The sequence below is a fragment of the Macaca nemestrina genome, chromosome X (assembly GCF_043159975.1).
Source record: "Macaca nemestrina isolate mMacNem1 chromosome X, mMacNem.hap1, whole genome shotgun sequence".
NCBI lineage: Eukaryota > Metazoa > Chordata > Mammalia > Primates > Cercopithecidae > Macaca > Macaca nemestrina.
The window spans coordinates 1,534,327-1,552,397 of record NC_092145.1 but is presented as its reverse complement, the minus strand read 5'-3'; the positions used below and the strand labels follow the sequence as shown (position 1 = coordinate 1,552,397).

Sequence of the window (18,071 nt, the reverse complement as noted above, 5' to 3'; positions counted from 1 at the left end):
AGCCTGTTCTCAGCGTGGGAAGCAGAGAGATCCTGTTATGATATAAGGTGGATCATGTTGCCTCACTGTTTAGAACCCTCCAGTGGTTTCAGCTGTGGCCAACTCCTTCAAAACCTGACAATTATGTACTGTCAAGGTTGTGGCACCCATCATGGTGCACCTACCAAAGTCTTACTCCCAGACCTGTTAAGTAATGCAGGTGGGGGGAAGGTGACATGCAATTTGCTTTTTTTTTTTTTTTTTTTTGAGACAGAGTATAGCTCTGTTGCCCAGGCCGGAGTGCAGTGGAAGATCACAGCTCAGTGCAGTCTCAAACTCCTGGGCTCAAGTGATCCTCCCACCTCAGCCTCCTGAGTAGCTGGGTGTGTAAGTACACTCTACTATGCCAGGCCCTTTTTTTTTTTTTTTTTTTAAATAGAGATAGGGTATCACTGTGTTGTTCAGGCTGGTCTTGAATTCCTGGCCTCAAGTGATCCTCACCCCTCAGCCTCCCAAAGTATTAGGATTACAGGCATGAGCCACTGTGTCTGGCCAGGTGAGATGGAATCTTATTATTTTTACTTTTTATGGTTTTTTGTTTTGTTTTGTTTTGTTTTGACGGAGTTTTGCTGTGTTGCCCAGGCTGGAGTGCAGTGGCATGATCTCAGCTAACTGCAAGCTCCACCTCCCGGGTTCACGCCATTCTCCTCCTCAGCTTCCTGAGTAACTGGGACTACAGGTGCCCAACACCACACCCAGCTAATTTTTTATATTTTTAGTGGAGACAGGGTTTTACTGTATTAGGATGGTCTCAATCTCCTGACCTCGTGATCCGCCCGCCTCGGCACCCCAAAGTGCTGGGATTACAGGCATGAGACACCATGCCTGGCCTTTTTTTTTTTTTTTTTTTTTTGAGACAGGATCTTGCCCTGTTTCCCATGCTGGAGTGTAGTGGCAAAATCACCTCACTGCAGCCTTGATGTCCTGGGCTCAAGTGATCCTCCTGCCTCAGCCTTCTGAGTAGCTAGGATTACAAGTGCTTGCCACCATACCCAGCTGTTTTTTTTTTTTTTTTTCTTTAGTAGAGATGGAGTCTTGCTGGTCTTGAATTCCTGGGCTCAAGTGATCCTCCTGCCTTGGCCTCCCAAAATGCTGGGATTACAGTTGTGAGCAACTGTGCCCAGCCAAGTGAGATGCAATTTTAAATAGGGTGACTTGGACAGCTTGGAGGCCACCTGAGTTGGGTTTAAAAGCTGCCAGTTCCAGCTGTCCAGCTATGGGGCCACAGTGCCAGACAGTGGTGGTGGTTACAGGACTGTAGGTATTTACCAAAACTAGACACGTCCACGTAACAACCAACTGCACAAATAAGGAGTAAAATAATAAAGAGATGGACGTGTGAGGCAGGACTGGATTGTAGCCCAGGATAAAGAGAAGTTGTGGGATGACAGCTGTGCCATCGGCCCAGACAGAACCATCTGGACAGGGGACAGAGGTAAGGGAGATGGTTGAAAATATTACCATCATATGATAATAACAACTAAGCCACAGGAAAACAAGACAGTTTTTAACCTCAGGGGAAATCCTTCAGAAATTAATGGAATCTAACAGAAGCATCATGAGAGGAAGAGGAAGGGGAACAGAACTAAATTGGGGCCAGGTGTGGTGGCTCACACTTGTGATCCCAGCACTTTTGGAGGCCCAGGCGGGAAGATCACTTGAGCCCAGGAGTTCAGGACCAGCTTGGGCAACATAGCGAGACCCTCTCTCTACAAAAAATAAAAAATGAGCCTGGCGTAGTGGCGCATGCCTGTGGTCCCAGTTACTCAGGAGGCTGAGGTGGGAGGATTGCTTGAGCCTGGGGGAACAAGGCTGCAGTGAGCCATGATTGTGCCAGCCTAGGTGACAGAGCCAGACCCTGTATCAAAAAAAAAAAAAAAAAAAAAAAAAGATTGGCTGGGCGTGGTGGCTCATGCCTGTAATCCCAGCACTTTGGGAGGCCAAGGCCAGTGGACCACCTGAGGTCAGGAGTTCGAGACCAGCCTGACCAACACGGAGAAACCCCATCTCTACTAAAAATACAGAATTAGCTGGGCATGGTGGTGCATGCCTGTAATCTCAGCTACTTGGGAGGCTGAGGCAGGGGAATTGCTTGAACCCGGGAAGCAGAGGTTGCGGTGAGCCGAGATCGCACCATTGCACTCCAGCCTGGGCAACAAGAGTGAAACTCCGGCTCAAAAAAAAAAAAAAAAAAGGGAAAGATCTATACTGTCAACTATTCATCAATAATTAGTCTCAAAAATATTGAGAAAGGAAGAAAGGGAGAGAGGAAAGTGTCATCTTCATAAGCTGAAGACCAGTGCCAACGTCACCACTGGCAGAGCTCCCCAGATTCTACAAAGGGAAACTGTTCCTCCATATGGAGTAATAGGGACTGAGTATGTCCTGCCACATGAAAGAACCCCCCAAACCAGACAATATATGGACTGCAGAGTGTAAAGAAACTGGCTGTGGGCCAGTGAGGGACAGTGAGGTGTGTGAACTGGGAAACAAGGTAAGTCATGCGGCTGGCCCAGTGTCGTGTGTGGAGTTTCCTGGTGGAGCCTGGCAGACACTCGGACTTTAGGAGTTGAAACTCTGATTCAGAGAATCCCAGCAGCTGGTGTTTGCAGGGCAGAGAACCAGAGAGAAGAGAGCTGCACGGGGAAAGAACCCTGGATATCCACAGAGGCTCCTGCTCCAGTATTGAGCAGACTACGACTACTGGTGAGCACAGGCACATGAGGAAGCTACCCAAGGCCAGGGAAGGCCATCACCCCAGCAGGAGAGGATGAATGGTAACTCCAGTGTGCAAGCAGGACAGGGACTAGCAGCTTTCCCCATCCACCAGGATAGAGAAGCTCATGTTCACCTAGGGAGCATTGGCCAGGGTGCCCAGAATGGTGTTTGTTGCTTCCGTAGAGGGAAACTGAAGCCTACACTAAGAGCTGCTCTGGTCCCACACAGCACATCTTCAAAACAAGATTCAAAAGGATCAAACCATTTCCATGTTTTCTGAGAATAAAAGCAGTTGTACTTCTTCCTTTCCACTCAGAAAATCTGATAGAATCTATGAAAGAGCCCTAAGACTGAGTTTAGCAAGGCTGGAGACACTGTATTTTCCAGGGAGCCAAATCCTTACCCCAGACACTAGTCAATTGCCCCAGCACTTTCTTCACTGATCGTTACAGGAAAACAGCTCATGTTAGATTTGAAAATAAGGAAAAAAAATTTAACACTAAACTTGCAAATATTATGTGGTGTATATTAGTTACACATTTACTACGTAAATGCAACTGTAAAACTGAGGAAGTATTCCAAAATGTTGACAGTAGTTAATCCCGAATGACAGAACCCAATTGATTTTCATTTTCTTCCATTTCCTAAATTGTCTTCAATTTCCTCGTACTCCTTGAATATCTGAATTCTGGAACCTCCCCTGCAACCCAAGCACAACGACAAGAATATTGGGAGGTGCTGCAGCTGAAAATAAACTCAGACTTGGAATAGTAGCTCAGTTTTATTTTCTGTAGTAACAAACATTTAAGAACCAGATAAAACAAAGGGCCCCTGAGCACCCAAAGGCCAGTACAAGCCGACCATGAGGCCCTCACAAGAAAGTAGCAACTGGGAATTCCTGCCCTAGGGAAGGATGGATGATGCACTGCCTAGGAGGAGAGGTAAAGTGAGACCTCGCCCCATTTTCCCAGGCCAGGCTTAGCGGGAAACTGGGGGCCCGAAGCGCTGCATGGTCCGCACCACCAGGGAAAGCTGGTCGAGAAAGTTGATGACGGAAATTCGGAGCAGGCGGCAGTCTTCAGCTTTCCAGCGGCTAAAAGGAGAAAAGAAAATCAAATTGGAGGTAGCAACTCCTGGTCCCTCGCTCTGCCCCTCAGGCACCCATTACAGCAAACCCTTGGGAGCCCTGTCATTACACAGCCCCTCAGGCAGAGACCAGCCCAGCGCACCTGGCGCTCCTTAGGGCTCATCCTTGGGTGTTCCCCATGTCTCCGTCGGCCGCCTACCCCAACCCCGGTCCCCTTCAGAACTTACATGGCCAGGATCCTGCCGCTCACTGTGAGCTCCTTCCCAACCACCCTTTGGTGGGGCTCGGCATCTGGAGCCAGGGACCCATGGGCGATTTCCGCCTCCAAGGGGGTTGGGAAAGGCACGCTGAGGGTGCTGGGAGTCATTCGGTTAAGGTGCCATCTGATACGACTTTGCCTATGTCTCAGGCCTTCTTGCTCCTCTGAAGCCCCGTCTCAGGTCACCCTGCCCAGCATCACCCGCTTCACTCCTTACCTCGCCCAGGCCACCGTTGGCAGAGCTTCTCTTCCTCCATTTCAATTTCTTCCCCTCCTCCAACCACCCCTGACCGTATACCCCAGCCCCTAGTCCCCCTGCTTCCCTTTCCGTCGGCCCCCGCCCCGCCCCGCCCCGCCCCGCCCTGCCCTCCTTTCTTTCTCCCCGAGTCCTGCCCTCGCCCCGCCGCAAGCAGCCCCCAGACCGTTCCTTGGCCTCCCCTCGGAAAGGACACAATATGTGCGGCCGCATTCCTGGCCCCCTGGCCGCAGACGCGGCGTCTCTGCCGGGACCTGGCGCGTGCGGTGGGGGAGCTCCACTGGCCGGAGCTGCAGCTGTGTCCGCGCCCCCGGGGCAGCTGTGGCCACCCTGGCCAACCCCGCCATCTGCGCCTCCGCCTGCGTCTGCCTCCGCCTCCCGCATGACCGCCGCCGCGCCGCTCCGACTCCACCCACGAAGCGCAGGCCCCACGCCCCGCCCTTTCTGTGGCTCCTTCCTGAAGCCCCTCCCCCTGCGCACGACTCCCTCCACACGCGCCTGCGCAGGTCCCTGGAGAGCCTGCCTGGCGCGTGGTCAGTTCCCGCCAAGCGGCCCTGCCTGGGGCCTTCTGAGACCCGGTCAGCGGTTGAGAGGCTGCGGTTTCCTCCAGAAACTCTGCCCCTTCGCTTGTAACTCGATCCCAGGGCGCTGGTGCAAACTGACCCACAATCGGTCAGGCCCCAGGAAGCCAGCCCTGACGGGGCTTTTGAAGACACCGTGGACGCCTAGCCCAGAGGCGCACCCCGCGAGGCTCCGCCCCTAACCGCACCTTGTCATCCTAGCGCGCCTGCGCTGGCAGGGCCTGCCGCCTCGGCCCTGGGGGCCCCAGTGAGGCCCTGGGGTGCCTGGACGCTTCCCGCCCTGTTTCTTACCTGGACCCAAGATCCGCAGGAGATGTGGCACAACATCCATGCTGCGATTCGCGGAGGGAGGGTGGCAGGGTCTGGTAACCCCCAAGGATACTGCTCGCCCTCGACCCCATTGCCCAACCAAGGAGGCTTCACCATGGATTGTGAGGCATTGGATTTGCATTTTACAGGAAGCGTTTTAGAGTGGGTGGGCTGTGCAGAGCGGGAACCTGGCAGCAGAAGGCCTGCACGGAGGCGAAAAATGACAGGGCCTTGAACGAAAGTACTGGCAGTGGGTCTAGGTCTAATATAACGTGAAAAATCAGACTGCACAACTCTTGAGTATGAAAGTGCCAGTTTAGGCCAGGCAAAGTGGCTCCCGCCTGTAATCCCAGCACTTTGGGAGGCCAAGGGAGGAGGATCAGTTGAGCCCAGGAGTTCAAGACCAACATGGGCAACATAGTGAGACCCCATCTCTACAAAAAATACAAAAATAAATTTTAAAAATTAACTGGGCGCAGTGGAGCGTGCCTGTAGAACTAGCTTCTTGGAGGCTGAGGAGGGTTGATTGCTTGAGCCCAGGAGTTCGACACCAGCCTGGGCAACCCTGCCTCTACAAAAAATACAAAAATTACCTGGGTGTGATGGTGCACACCTGTGGTCCCAGCTACTAGGGAGGCTGAGATGGGAGGATAACCTGAGCCCGGGAGGCAGAGGCTACAGTTAGCCGTGGTCGCCCCACTGTACTCCAGCCTGGCTGATAGAGCAAGACCCTGCCTCAAAAAATAAAAGAAAATGCCAACTTAGTCTCTTACAGTACATATGTAGAGAAATCCTAGAACAATACAGCAACATGTAAATCCTCATGATCTCTGCTAATAGTATGGTGGGTGATTTTAATTTCCTTTTTGTGTTTTCCCTACAATTTTTCCAAAGTGGTCTTTTATGACATTTACAATACAAAAAAAGAAAAGTATTTAAAGTGACATCAGGCCAGGCACGGTGGCTCATGCCTGTAATCCCAGCACTTTGGGAGGCCGAGGCGGGTGGATCACTTGAAGTCAAGAGTTCAAGACCATCCTGGCCAACATGGTGAAACACCCGTCTCTACTAAAAATACAAAAATTTGCTGCATGTGGTGGTGCGTGCCTGTAGTCCCCGCTATTCGGGAGGCTGGGACAGGAGAATCACTTGAAACCGGGAGGTGGAGGTTGTGGTGAGCCAAGATCACACCACTGCACTCCAGCCTGGGCGACAGAGGGAGACTCTGTCTCAAAAAGAAAAATAATGCAAATAAAAAATGAATAAATGAAGTGACATAAAATTTCCAACAGTGTTTGTCATGTTTGGACAACCTATTTTCTTCCTTTGCAGTCATAAGGAAGGATTGAACACTGAACTATATCAGCAAATCCTGTTGGGTTTCCCTCTGAAATAAGTTCCACATCAGCCCACTTCTTGCTCTCCACTGCTAGTCTGCAGTGGAAGCCAGCATCTTTCCTTGACCGCCCTCAACAGCTTCCTGGCTGATTCTCTTTTACACTTTCCCCTCTACAACCTATTCACCACAGCGCAGAATGACTTTTTAATTCTAATTTAAATTGCATGGGGCTGGGCGCGGTGGCTCATGCCTGTAATCCCAGCACTTTGGGAGGCCAAGGCAGGCAGATCACTTGAGGTCAGAAGTTCCAGACCAGCCTGACCAACATGGTGAAACCCCATCTCTACTAAAAATACAAAACTTAGCTGGGTGTGGTGGTGCACACCGGTAATCCCAGCTACTCAGGAGGCTGAGGCAGGAGGATCACTTGGACCCAGAAGGTGGAGGTTTCAGTGAGCTGAGATTGTGCCACTGCACTCTAGCCTGGGCAACAGAGTGAGACTCCCTCAAAAAAAAAAAAAAAATGCATGGGATCACATCCCTGCTTAAAACCCTAAAATGATTTCCCTTTGCACTTGACTAAAGTCCAAACTCCTTGGTCTATCTTCTAAAAGTCCAGTGTGACCTAACTCCCAGCTCCTTCCCTTGCCTCTTACCCCACCTGCCTGCTCCCTCATTCTTTGTGGCCGCTGGGACCTTCTCTCTGCTTCCGACCAAGGGCAGCCTGACCCCAGCCCTTTGCACTTACTCTTCTATTTGTAAGACTGTCCCCAAACTTTCCCATGGGCTAGCTCCTCCTCGTCATCAGGACCTTGTCTCCAATGTCACCTCCAAGAGGCCTTCAGGATCACCAGTGTAACTCAGTACCCGCAGCCATTCTTCATCACATTTGCCCATTTCAATTTACTATATAGTATTTATTCTTTCCCTCCCTCCCTCCCTCCCTCCCTCCCTCCCTCCCTCCCTCCCTCCCTTCCTTCCTTCTTTCCTTTTTTTGAGACAGAGACTCACTCTGTTGCCCAGGCTGGAGTGCACCAGCGCGATTTCAGCTCACTGCAGCCTCCACCTCCTGAACTCAAGCGATTCTCCCACCTCAGCCTCCCGAGTAGCTGGGACTACAGGTGTGGTACAGCTGTGTGCCAGCACGCTCAGCTAATTTTTGTAATTTTTTTCTCCCCCACCCCTAATTTTTGTATCTTTTGGTAGAGGTGGGTTTTCACTATGTTACCTGTGCTGGTCTCCACCTCCTGGGCTCAAGTGATCTACCCGCTTCAGCCTCCCAAAGCGCTGAGATTAAGGCATGAGCTACCGTGCCCCACCACATAGTATTTCTACCCACCCCCCACCCCCCAAAAAAAGAATTGGCTTGGCCAGGTGTCTTGACTCAAGCCTGTCATCCCAGAACTTTTGGACGCTGAGGGAGGAGGATCACTTGAGGCCAGGAGTTCGAGATTAGCCTGAGCAACATAGTGAGACCCGGTCTCGACCAAAAAAAAAAAAAAAATTATTAAATTTTAGCCAGGCCTAGCATGGTGGCTCACTCCTATAATCCCAGCACTTTGGGAGGCCAAGATGGATGGATGGATCACCTGAGGTCAGGAGTTTGAGACCAGCCTGGCCAACATGGTGAAACCCCATCTTTACTAAAAATACAAAAATTAGCCGGTTGTGGTGGCAGGAGCCTGTAATCCCAGGTATTCGGGAGGGTGAGACAGGAGAATCGCTTGAACCCAGGAGGCGGAGGTTGCGGTGAGCCCGGGTTGCGCCATTGTGCACTCCAGCCTGGGCAACAAGAGCAAAACTCTGTCTAAAAAAAAAAAAAAAAAAAAAAAAAAAAAAAAAAAAATTAGCCGGCTGTGACAGTATGTGCCTGTGGTCCCAGCTACTAGGGAGGCTGAGGCAGGAGGATTTCTTGAGCCCAGGAAGTCGAGGCTACAGTGAGCTATGATCTAGCCACTGCACTCTGCATAAGTAACAGAGTGAGACTCTATCTCAATCAAACAAACAAACGAAAAAGTCCATGATGTTCAGGAAATAAAGCAGAGATAAAGGAAAGGTTTTTATAGGGAAATGGCGAGTAATAGCTGTAGAAAAAACTATCAGAAAATTACCATTTTGCAACCGTTATTATCATTAATGTAATAATTAATTGTTATTAACTTAATAATTGATTCAGGATAGCCAGGTGCAGTGGCTCACGCCTGAAATTCCAGCACTTTGGGGGGCCAAGGCAAGTGAATTGCGAGGTCAGGAGTTTGAGATCAGCCTGGCCAACACACTGAAACCCCATCTCTACCAAAAGTACAAAAAAATTAGCCGGGTGTGGTGGCGTGCACCTGTAGTCTCAGCTACTCAGGAGGCTGAGGCGGGAGAATCTCTTGAACCCAGGAGGCAGAGATTGCAGTGACCCAAGACCACGCCATTGTACTCCAGCCTGAGTGACAGAGTGAGGCTCCGTCTCAAAAAAAAAAAAAAAAAAATTGCCGGGCACAGTGGCTCACGCCTGTAATCCCAGCACTTTGGGAGGCCGAGGCAGGCAGATCGTGAGATGAGGAGATCGAGACCATCCTGGCTAACATGGTGAAATCCTGTCTCTACTAAAAATACCAAAAAAAAAAAAAAAAAAAAAAATAGCTGAGCATTGTGTCGGGCACCTGTAGTCCCAGCTACTCGGGAAGCTGAGGCAGGAGAATGGCATGAACCTAGGAGGCGGAGCTTGCACTGCACTCCAGCCTGGGCGACAGAGCGAGACTCCGTCTCAAAAAAAAAATTTGATTCAGGCAAGGATTGTCACTGGATGGCAAAAGCATTAGCTGAAAGGTTGTTGGGGACAGGATATTCACAAAGTCTCAAAATATTACCCCAAATTACCTGTGAATCAGGAAGGGAAACTGCATCTTTACAGGGGAGAGATCTGGCAGCCGCTACCTGGGCCATGTGATCAAACAGCCTCCCCAGCAGTGGGGCAGCCAGACCCTGCCAGCCGCTAGATGCGGGGCTGGGGGTGAGTGTGGTCAGAGGAGGAAAGGATACAGTATCAGCTGCCTTGGATGCTTCCAAAAATATTCTTGCCTGATTACCTGTGGAGAATGGCTAGTTGGGAGAGGCAAAGATGGCCTCCTGCTCCCTCAGAAGCCTGGCTGAGTGGCATTGCCATTCATCCAGGTGGGTCATGGAGAAAATGTGTGTGCTGAGGAGCTGGCCAGTGCTGGACGTGAGTGCCAAGAGGGAAGGGACTGCGTCGTCCAGTCTCAGGATTGCCAGCACTTGGGACACAGGGGGCACTCAGTGATGAGCAAGGTGTCTGCAGCAAAGTCAGGCGCTGTCTGGAAGACATGGGCTGGAGCTCAGGAGAGAGGCTGGGATGAGACATATACATGGGAGTGAAGCACAGAAATAGAAACAAAGCTAGATGAGCTCCCCCAAGAAGTGATACAGAGAGAGCTGCTATCTCCTGATGTCATCGTAGTCACACTATGGCCGCAGGGTCAGAAACTGTCCCGAGACCCCTCCCTGAGGGGCAGGTGGTGGATCTCAGGGCCCTTCACCGGGCAGGGGGCAGTGGATGACTTGGCGCTACCTTTCAGGGCCGACAATTGGCTCAGAGGGGCACAGCACCTGCAGTAAACATTCTGACCCCCATTAAAGGATCTCAGCATTGGGGGGCTGCACCCTGTGGCTGCTCCATCTTCATGCAGAGTCCCCAGTGTCCTCTAATGATCCCCCCACTTCCTGTCTCCCATCCCTGCAGTGTTTCCTCTCTCTGGTGCCTTCCCTAACCAAAGCCTCAGGAAATGCTTTCCCTGTGTGATCTTGATGCCTCCAGCCCTCTCCTCCACTACCTGTAAGGTGGCCCTGATATGACACATGCATTTCCCCTGTAGTGGACAGCTGCCATTTGCTGCCACCATTGAGGACATCCATTCATCCAGCCCTCCCCCAGAGCCTTCTGTCCCTTGCACAGCCCATGTGTGTCCAGGGAAGTGACCCCATGCCTAGCTCCAGGGAGCCAGCCCTGACGGATAATCACCCCCTACCCCGGCCAAAATGATTGGACGCACAATCCAGTTCCGACCAACAAGGGTGTTTATTTGCTGGAGGCATCTGAGACAGCAGAGTTGCTACAGAGAAGGTGCTGCTCTGGCAGTGAGGCAGTGAGGGAGGGATTCTGTGGAAGCTGCAGGCAGCCACCTTTTCATCCTTGGAGGTGGTGGCCTGGGATGTGGCAGACACAAACGCAGAGGGAGGCAGGAAGACACTGGAAGAATTGCTCCCCTGCTGCCAATGCCGATACCACTGGGCTTTTCACTTTCATAAGCCAAGAAATTTCCGTTACTGATTAAACAAATTGCCTTTATTGTTAAACCAATGATTGGATATCAGAAACAGCCTAGCTAATATAGCTCCTTTTGGATAAAAGTGGAAGTCTCACATTCACCTTTAATGTTATTTCATTTTCCAAAATCAATTTCCTGGCACCACACAAACAAGAGCACTGGTAAATGTATCACCTGAGCTGCAGGCCGCCCATGCTCACAAGTGTGTCCCTGCCATAGGTGGCTTTGAAGCCATATACATGGCTCTCCAGCTCTCGTGGGGGGCCCGGGGCTTCTGTGTGCTCTTCAAAGCCTTCACCCATTGGGCCTCTGTCCATCTTTCCAGCCCGGGGACCCAATATTTGCCCCATCAGGCCCAGGCAGGAGGGCCTCCAGCACGTGCAGCCCCGACCACACTGTGAGCGGCTCACTTGGCAAGGGTGGAGGGCCCAGAGTGGCGTCCTCCTGCTGTGGCTTCCTTCTAGCCTCTACCACCCCTGGGGGCCTCCAAGGAGCAGGTGGCTAGATGTCCTCTTGTGCCCATGCACAGGGCACAGTGGAGAAGGAACCGGAACCCAGCCCATGTTTCTGTCCCCACCCTGGCACCCCAAGGTTTCCTCCCAGGCAACAAGGAGCACACGAAGTGAGCGGCTGTACACGGGTGGCTGATGTGTTCATCTTCCACAGGGAGGCGAGTGCTGGGGACGAGGACAAAGGCCTATGCCCAGTCCCAGTTCTGACATTGCCTTGCTGAGTCACCCATCAGCCCTAACGCTTCCTGGAGGAGACAAGCAGACAGGGTGCCCAGAGAGGAGCTGTGTCACTAAGGGCCAGGACACCCCATCTCTGGGTCACACTTGGCCACTGCTTCGCTTTTGGCTTCAGTTTGTTTACTGAACAGAAGGGAGGGGGGCACTGTGAGACGAAGGACACTGACTCAGGTCGGGGAGTGGCCCTCACTGTATAAAGTCCGTGGCTGGGGACCAAAGTGGCACTGAGACTCCCCCGAAGTCACATCACAGAGCTGGGGTGACTTGCTGACTCCCTGGCCCCAACCTGCTTTTTCATTTGTCGAAAGCACACTGGCTGCAGCAGCTGGTGGGGGTGTGGTGGTTCCAGGGCTGGCTGTCACTTGGCCTCCTGCAGAGGTAAGCTGAAGGCTATGTTGGACCCGCCAGAGGTCAGGTGACAGCTGCTTTCCCTTTCAGGATTGGGAAGGAGTCACCTGAGGGTATATTCTCAGTGGGCTAAACATGACATGCCAGAGCCCAGCTCTCCAAGCAGCCCCTTCCTCCTTCTCACACCAAGGCACTTTCAGAAGCCGCTGGATTCCGACTGGGGCTCCGCCACTTCACCGCCAGTGCCTCTGCTGTGCTGGCTCACCTCTTCTGAGGGTGTGGAAGCAAACCCAGGTCAAGCTGTGAGGAGTGCCTAGCACGTGGCCAGAGCCAGGTACATGCCAGCTATTATTATGAGCCCAACTGCAACAGGTGAACACACTTAGTGCGACATGCTGCTGTGGCCTGGCACTGGGCACCTCCCCATGCTCCGAGAATGCTATTTGGAGAAGCCTTTCTCCATCGTCTCAGTCACTTCAGGGTGCAGGAAGCGGCTGGCCAACCGTTCGATGTCGTCCAGCGTCAGGCGGCTCAGGGACCTCTCGTAATCCTGGGGAGAGAAGGGCAGGAAGATTCAGGGGCTGCCAGTGGGGAGCCATACACTGCAACAGAGGTAGGGGCTGGGAGGAACTGGGCCTGGAGAGGATACCCAGGGTTACCCTTCTCACCCTCTGTAGCTGTTCCAGGACCCTGCTGGCATCCGCCGCACTGAAGTGGCGGGCCAAGACTTTGGAGATTAGCTGCCAGACATGCGGGGGTGGGGAGTCGGCCAGCCTCTGGGCCTCGCCTTCTTCTAGTAGCACCTTCTGCAGGGGTTTGACCACTAGGTTGAGCTTGGAGTTGGGCCCGATGCTATAATCCGAGAGTCGTTTCCCATCTGCCAAAGACAGATCGATGGGTTCCTCCTCCTCCGCCGCCGTGGGGGTGGCCCGGGACGCGAGACCGCCTCGGGCGGCGGGAGCGGAGCGCTGCGGCATCCGGCAGTGAGGCATGCGGCCGCCTCCCTTGGGGTCATGTGGCGCTTGGCGCCGGCACCCCAACCCGTTACACGGCTGCCGGCCTCGGCCCGCGCACCCCAGTCCCGCTTCCTGCGGGGCTCCCTGGGCGTCTCCTCTCCCTGGGTACCTGCCAGGGCCTTGCCCTTGAAAAGCAGCCGTTGCTGGCGCACGGGGACGTTCAGCTTCTCGGAGACCAGCTGCTTCAGCGTGGACACCAGCTCGTCCTCCGGCACCTGGCCGCGCGGAGGGTGGGAGGCAAGGGTTGAGGCCGCGGTCCCCAGGCGGCGAAGCCCACGCGTCCGCTCCCGAGGGCAGCTCTCCCGGCTCCCAGTCCCCGGCCCGGCCGCCCCGTGCCCGCCCTTGGCCCTGCTGGTCACCCTGCCAGGAGCCGGCGAGAGAGCGCGCCGGACCCGGCCGCCCGGCCCGGGGACCCTACCTGCAGGCTGCACTCCCGGCCCTGCAGCGCCTTCACCGTCAGCTGCATGGCGGTCGCGACGGCGTCCACTCGGGCCGGCGCGCACCCCAACCACCCCCCGCCGCGCGCCGCCGCCCCGGGCGCGCGCTGGAACCGCCCGCCGCCGCCGGAAGCAGCGAGAGGGGCGCGCCCGCCGCCCGCGCTTCCCGGCCCCGCCCTCCTGCCTCGTCCACGCCCCGGCCCCGCCCCCCGGCCCAGTTGCACCCCGGGAGGAGTGCCCCTGGGGTCCCGCCTAGCACACGCGCAGCGACCGCCCTGGCCGGCGGACTCCTCCCAAAGCAACAGCGCCGGGGAGTTGGGAGCAGGAACTAGTCGGGCCAGGTTGGCGTCATCTGGGAGCTAGGGAATGGAGAAGGAAGGACCAGAAGGTACGCTCGCCCCCGCAGACTGCCTGGACCACCCCACGCGCCGTTACTGCTGGCGGAACCTGGCCCTGCATACCCACAGACGGCCCCCCCCCCCCCCCCCCCCCCGGCTCCCTGCCTGGTGGCTTTCTGGCTCCTCCTTTCTGGTCTGGCTGCGAAACACCCCACTGAGCTTGAGAGGGGGTAGGGGGGCCAGCCTCTGCCCTCATCCTCCCACCTCTCCTACAGTGGGGACACGCCCCGGGAGGACTGATAGAGAAAGCCTATGCAGGGGTCACCGTGTCACCGAAGCTGGCCCTCCACCCTGGTCCACACCTACCCAGCACACTCTTTCTACCCCCACTCCCAGGCCCCAAAGGGCAAAGATTAGAAGGGACCCAAGCTTGCTTCTCTGTTTTATTGAAATATATTTTCTGGGCAGCGCCCACCTACCTAACTCAGCATGGCCTCTGTGGCACTGAAAGCTGGAGAATAAAAAATCAGTAAAAAAAATAAGCCTGGATTTTTCTGAGTGCATAGTGCATGAGAACTTTGGTGGAGTGTGGGGGCTGGGGCTGATGAAAGCTTGACCCAGAGGCCTCAGGAAACTGGGAACAGGCTACTGTAGATGCAGTGGCCAATGACCAAGGCCAGCATCTCGGAGGTGCCGCTCAGCGCCACGATGAAGGGGGCCTGGGAGGCATAGTCAGCTTGAAGGCGGCGGAGGGATAGCTGCAGCATGGCCAAGGCCAGCAGGCTGTTCTGCACCCCTACCTCAATGCTGACCGTCCGCCGCTGGGCCACAGGCAGCTTCAGACATGTGGCCAGGCAGTAGCCCACCAACAGGCCAACCAGGGGCACTGTGATACCCACCAGTACGATGGGTAGCCGGACGCCTGCCAGGATGAAGACCCCCATGCGATAGGCCAGGAAAAGGCCGCCCAGGAGGAGCACAAAGCTGAAGGGCTTGATGACCTGCAGCAGCAGCTGGGAGAACTTGGGGAGCTTGGACTTGATCAGCACGCCCACTGCTATGGGGATGGCGATGAAGAGCAGGGTGCCCAGGATTTTGGAGATGGGCACGTGGAGTGTTTCATGGATGCTGAGCAGGTGGCTGTAGATGGCTGAAGACAGAGGCAAGAAACCAGTGGCAGCCACCGTAGAGATGAAAGTCATGGAGATGGCCAGGGTGACGTCCCCTCCAAGAAGGAGGCTGAAGAGGTAGCTCCCTCCGCCGCCAGGTGATGAGCAGGTAATGATGAGGCCCAGAGCCAGGGCCTTGGGCAGCATGAAGACTTTGGCCATGAGGAAAGCGTACAAGGGCATGACCAGAAACTGGCCCAGGAGGCCCAGCAGCATGGGCTGGGGGCTCTGCATGAGCCCCTTCAGAACCTCGAGTTCCACTTTGCACCCAAACGAACACTTGTTGACAAAGAGAAGAGGCAGGAGCAGGTAGAGTATTGGGTTTTCCGAGAAGTGGGCCAGGTCGGCGCTGAGGGGGGCGGGGGTGTCTTCAGCAGGTGAGACCTTGATGCAGAAGTCCCTCCGCTCCTCGATCAGCGTGGGCGGGGCCTCACGGGCGTCCAGGAGCTGGATGTGGAGTGGGGCCAGCCCAGCCAGGCCTGAGTGGATGCTCACCACAAAGCCACCCCCACCTCCCCAGGTTATGGCACTCACGTTCTTGATGGTCAGCACCTCTGTGTCCAGGGATGTAACCCTGAGCATGGGGCTGGGCACCGTCCTGTTGGCTTGGCCTGGGTACTGGCTGGAGATCACAATGATGCCCTCACTCTCCTCAGGAAACTCAAACTCCATCACAGAGCCATCTCCAATGCTCAAGTAGCGGCCCCCAGTCAGCGGCACAGTGTGACCCCCAGCAGTGCTGAGGCTGCTGCTGGCTGTCCCTCGGGCCCCCCACGGCAGGCTGATGAGCAGCAGGGCAGCTCTGAGCATGCCTAAGGGACCTGTGCCACCATCCTCGCCTCCCACACCAGGCCACTGCTGAGAGCTGCCCCTGCCCCGCATTAACACCATGGCTCTTCCTGGAGGGCGGATGCGTGCCCAGGCCCTCTGTGGCTTAGGAGAACATCCCCACTGGTGCTGTTGGGTTGTCCTGAGAAGGATTCATGGGTGGGTCCCAGTCCTGTGCTGCCTTCCTTGATGGCAGGGCTCTCCCTGAGGAGGTAAGGGACACAGAGAGGCAGCTGGTGAGGGCGTGCAGTCAAGAACCCAGGAGCATGGGGATCTGGAAACCCGCTGCTAACAGTAAAACTCAGCAGGGACCCTTGCCCCACACTCAGGAATGGAGAGGCAATGCCTAGTGCTGGCCCTTGAGTGCCGTTTGGCTGTGGCTCCCTGGCCTGCTCTACCTGCCCCTACAGTGACTCGATGAGGGTCCTGCTGGGAAGCAGGTCCTCCCTCCCCAGGGAAGTTGCCAGAATGGGCAGCAGGAATGGATCAGACAGAGCCACATGTCTACTGGGGGGCTTTCTTCTCCTTTTGTCAGAGCTCCCACTGGTCCCAGACTTTGAGACTCCCAGAGCCACTGTGATATATCTGAGAGGCTGTGCTCAGAGTCCAGGGCTCCCCTCCATGCTCACATGCGCCCCTACCAGAGCCTCAAAATCCCAATGGAACTATGAGTGTTTCTAGGGACCAGCAGCACCTCCTTCCATTTCTCAATTTGGGCAGTGACCACTGTAGTGTCACATCACCTGCTAGAACTGGGGCAACCAGGCTGGAGACGCAACAGCTTTACATCACCCCTGTCAGTTGCCTCATGCACTGTTGTGTCCCGGTCCTAGAAGAGGACTGCCTCTGTAGATCCTATCACTTTGGCACTGGCCTCCCGTCATCTGAGACTGGGGTGAAAGGCAGAAGTAGGGAGCAGAGGTTAGGTTAAGCCAAAAGTTCATCCCGGCGAGCCTCCCCTATCCCTAGCTTAGGATGACATGGTCTCTGCTGGCTTGAAGTTCGGGTCACTTACCCTGGAGGCCTTGGTCCAGCCATGTGTCTTATCTCTTAAGAGGGAGGCAGGAAAACCAGTGGGGTAGGAGAAGCAAAGTAGAGGAGCTAAGATGAAGGCACCAGGGCTGAAGCCACCAGGGTGATACGAACCAGTCAGAAGGGGAAGGCTAGGGGCCATTCACCCCATGCCCCATCCCTCCAGTAGGGCTGGTGGCTCTGACTCACTCTAAGAGGGGTTTGGCCCAGATCCCACACCATTTCTGCTTGAGGGGCCGACAGAGTTTGAGCAGATGCACCCCCAAGTCAGGGGAGGGAGTCCCGGCCCTTCCACACCGGCTAGGTGTTCGGGGTAACTGGCAAGGGCTCCTCCGTACCTGGGAGTCCGGAAGTTGTCGGACGGGTCGTTAGCAGAGCTCTGGCGCGGACCTGGGAGGGAGGAAAGGAAGGGCACGCCGCCGTCCCACAGGCGGCGACCCGCTCGGGCCGTCTCGGGGTCTGGGGGAGCACCTTACGACATTCCTGGGCCCCGCGGCCCCGCCAGGCCTCGCGAACGAGCGGCGGCGGCCCTTCTCTGCCAGGCCCGACCGGGCGCCCGAGTGGGCGATCGCGGAGCGGGGTCGGGGCCAGAGGCCGCCTCCCTTCCGGAGGCTCTCACCTGCCACAGCCACGGCGCAGCTCAGCTGCAGCGTCTGCCTGGCCAGCAGACGCCCGCGAGCTCGGCCCGTCAGGGCCCCGCCCCACCGAGGCCCCGCCCTTCCCCGCCCAGCGCGTCAGGGCCCCACCCCTCCCTCAGCGTCCCGCTCAACTCCAGCGGCTCGCTGGGTTCCGACCGGTTGTGACGTCTCTGGGAATGACGCGCCCGCGCGGGCGCGGGCGCGGTGCGGGTAAGCCGGTCGGCGCCCGGCGCTGCCTGGACCAATCGCTTGGCAGCGCATCTGAACTTGTTGTGATTGCTAGGGCGACCCGCTCTGGGAGGGAGCCCCAGGCATTCCCGATTACGCTGCGACCTCTAAAGGCAGTGGGACAGAGGGTTAGCCGTTAGCAGGGCTGGGGCGCCCGTGGACTGCCGCTAGGGCTGTGAGCCCGGGGTTAGGGTTTTGGCCACGTTGCCGCTCAGGGTGCCCAGCCCTGGGGCCTCAGGGCTGAGTTTGACCGACCTGGACGCCGGCTTCTGTGCGGAGTTCCTCCTTTCGTTCAAGCATTGACCGAGCGCCTTTTTCTATTTATCTTCTGACACTGAGTCTCGCTCTGTCGCCCAGGCTGGA

At 55.6% G+C, this 18,071-nt stretch overlaps 3 protein-coding genes across 6 annotated transcripts; all 3 read right to left on the bottom strand.

The window, feature by feature from the left end:
- Positions 1 to 3,519: 3,519 nt before the first annotated feature.
- LOC105467959 (L antigen family member 3) lies at positions 3,520 to 4,763 on the bottom strand. The gene is made up of 3 exons (XM_011717804.2): positions 4,556 to 4,763; positions 4,072 to 4,200; positions 3,520 to 3,850 (listed from the first exon to the last, which is right to left on the bottom strand). The coding sequence occupies exons 1-3, from the start codon at positions 4,741 to 4,743 to the stop codon at positions 3,736 to 3,738; spliced, it is 432 nt and encodes a 143-aa protein (XP_011716106.1). The 5' UTR covers positions 4,744 to 4,763; the 3' UTR covers positions 3,520 to 3,735.
- Positions 4,764 to 10,656: 5,893 nt separating this feature from the next.
- LOC105467962 (ubiquitin like 4A) lies at positions 10,657 to 13,609 on the bottom strand. The gene is made up of 4 exons (XM_011717810.2): positions 13,457 to 13,609; positions 13,148 to 13,253; positions 12,691 to 12,899; positions 10,657 to 12,572 (listed from the first exon to the last, which is right to left on the bottom strand). The coding sequence occupies exons 1-4, from the start codon at positions 13,502 to 13,504 to the stop codon at positions 12,462 to 12,464; spliced, it is 474 nt and encodes a 157-aa protein (XP_011716112.1). The 5' UTR covers positions 13,505 to 13,609; the 3' UTR covers positions 10,657 to 12,461.
- A 633-nt stretch (positions 13,610 to 14,242) lies between these two features.
- On the bottom strand, positions 14,243 to 17,513 carry LOC105467960 (solute carrier family 10 member 3). Of its 4 annotated transcripts, XM_011717809.2 has the most exons (4): positions 17,462 to 17,513; positions 17,181 to 17,232; positions 15,517 to 16,014; positions 14,243 to 15,429 (listed from the first exon to the last, which is right to left on the bottom strand). In XM_011717809.2, the coding sequence occupies exons 3-4, from the start codon at positions 15,871 to 15,873 to the stop codon at positions 14,440 to 14,442; spliced, it is 1,347 nt and encodes a 448-aa protein (XP_011716111.2). In that variant the 5' UTR covers positions 15,874 to 16,014; positions 17,181 to 17,232; positions 17,462 to 17,513; the 3' UTR covers positions 14,243 to 14,439. The 4 variants fall into 4 exon arrangements, with proteins under 4 accessions (XP_011716111.2, XP_011716109.2, XP_011716110.2 ...); XM_011717807.2 differs by having other exon boundaries at positions 14,243 to 16,014; positions 17,462 to 17,512; XM_011717808.3 differs by lacking the exon at positions 17,462 to 17,513 and having other exon boundaries at positions 15,517 to 16,931; positions 17,181 to 17,448.
- Between the last annotated feature and the right edge of the window lie 558 nt (positions 17,514 to 18,071).

Coding starts and splice junctions, on each gene's coding strand:
- LOC105467959 (XM_011717804.2), bottom strand. CDS start 4,743: ATGCGGGAGGCGGAGGCAGACGCAGGCGGAGGCGCAGATGGCGGGGTT. Junction 4,201..4,555: donor GGAATGCGGCCGCACATATT/GTGTCCTTTCCG, acceptor AATGACTCCCAG/CACCCTCAGCGTGCCTTTCC. Junction 3,851..4,071: donor AGCGGCAGGATCCTGGCCAT/GTAAGTTCTGAA, acceptor TTCTCCTTTTAG/CCGCTGGAAAGCTGAAGACT.
- LOC105467962 (XM_011717810.2), bottom strand. CDS start 13,504: ATGCAGCTGACGGTGAAGGCGCTGCAGGGCCGGGAGTGCAGCCTGCAG. Junction 13,254..13,456: donor GCCGGGAGTGCAGCCTGCAG/GTAGGGTCCCCG, acceptor CCGCGCGGCCAG/GTGCCGGAGGACGAGCTGGT. Junction 12,573..12,690: donor TCCTGGAACAGCTACAGAGG/GTGAGAAGGGTA, acceptor TTCTCTCCCCAG/GATTACGAGAGGTCCCTGAG.
- LOC105467960 (XM_011717807.2), bottom strand. CDS start 15,873: ATGGTGTTAATGCGGGGCAGGGGCAGCTCTCAGCAGTGGCCTGGTGTG.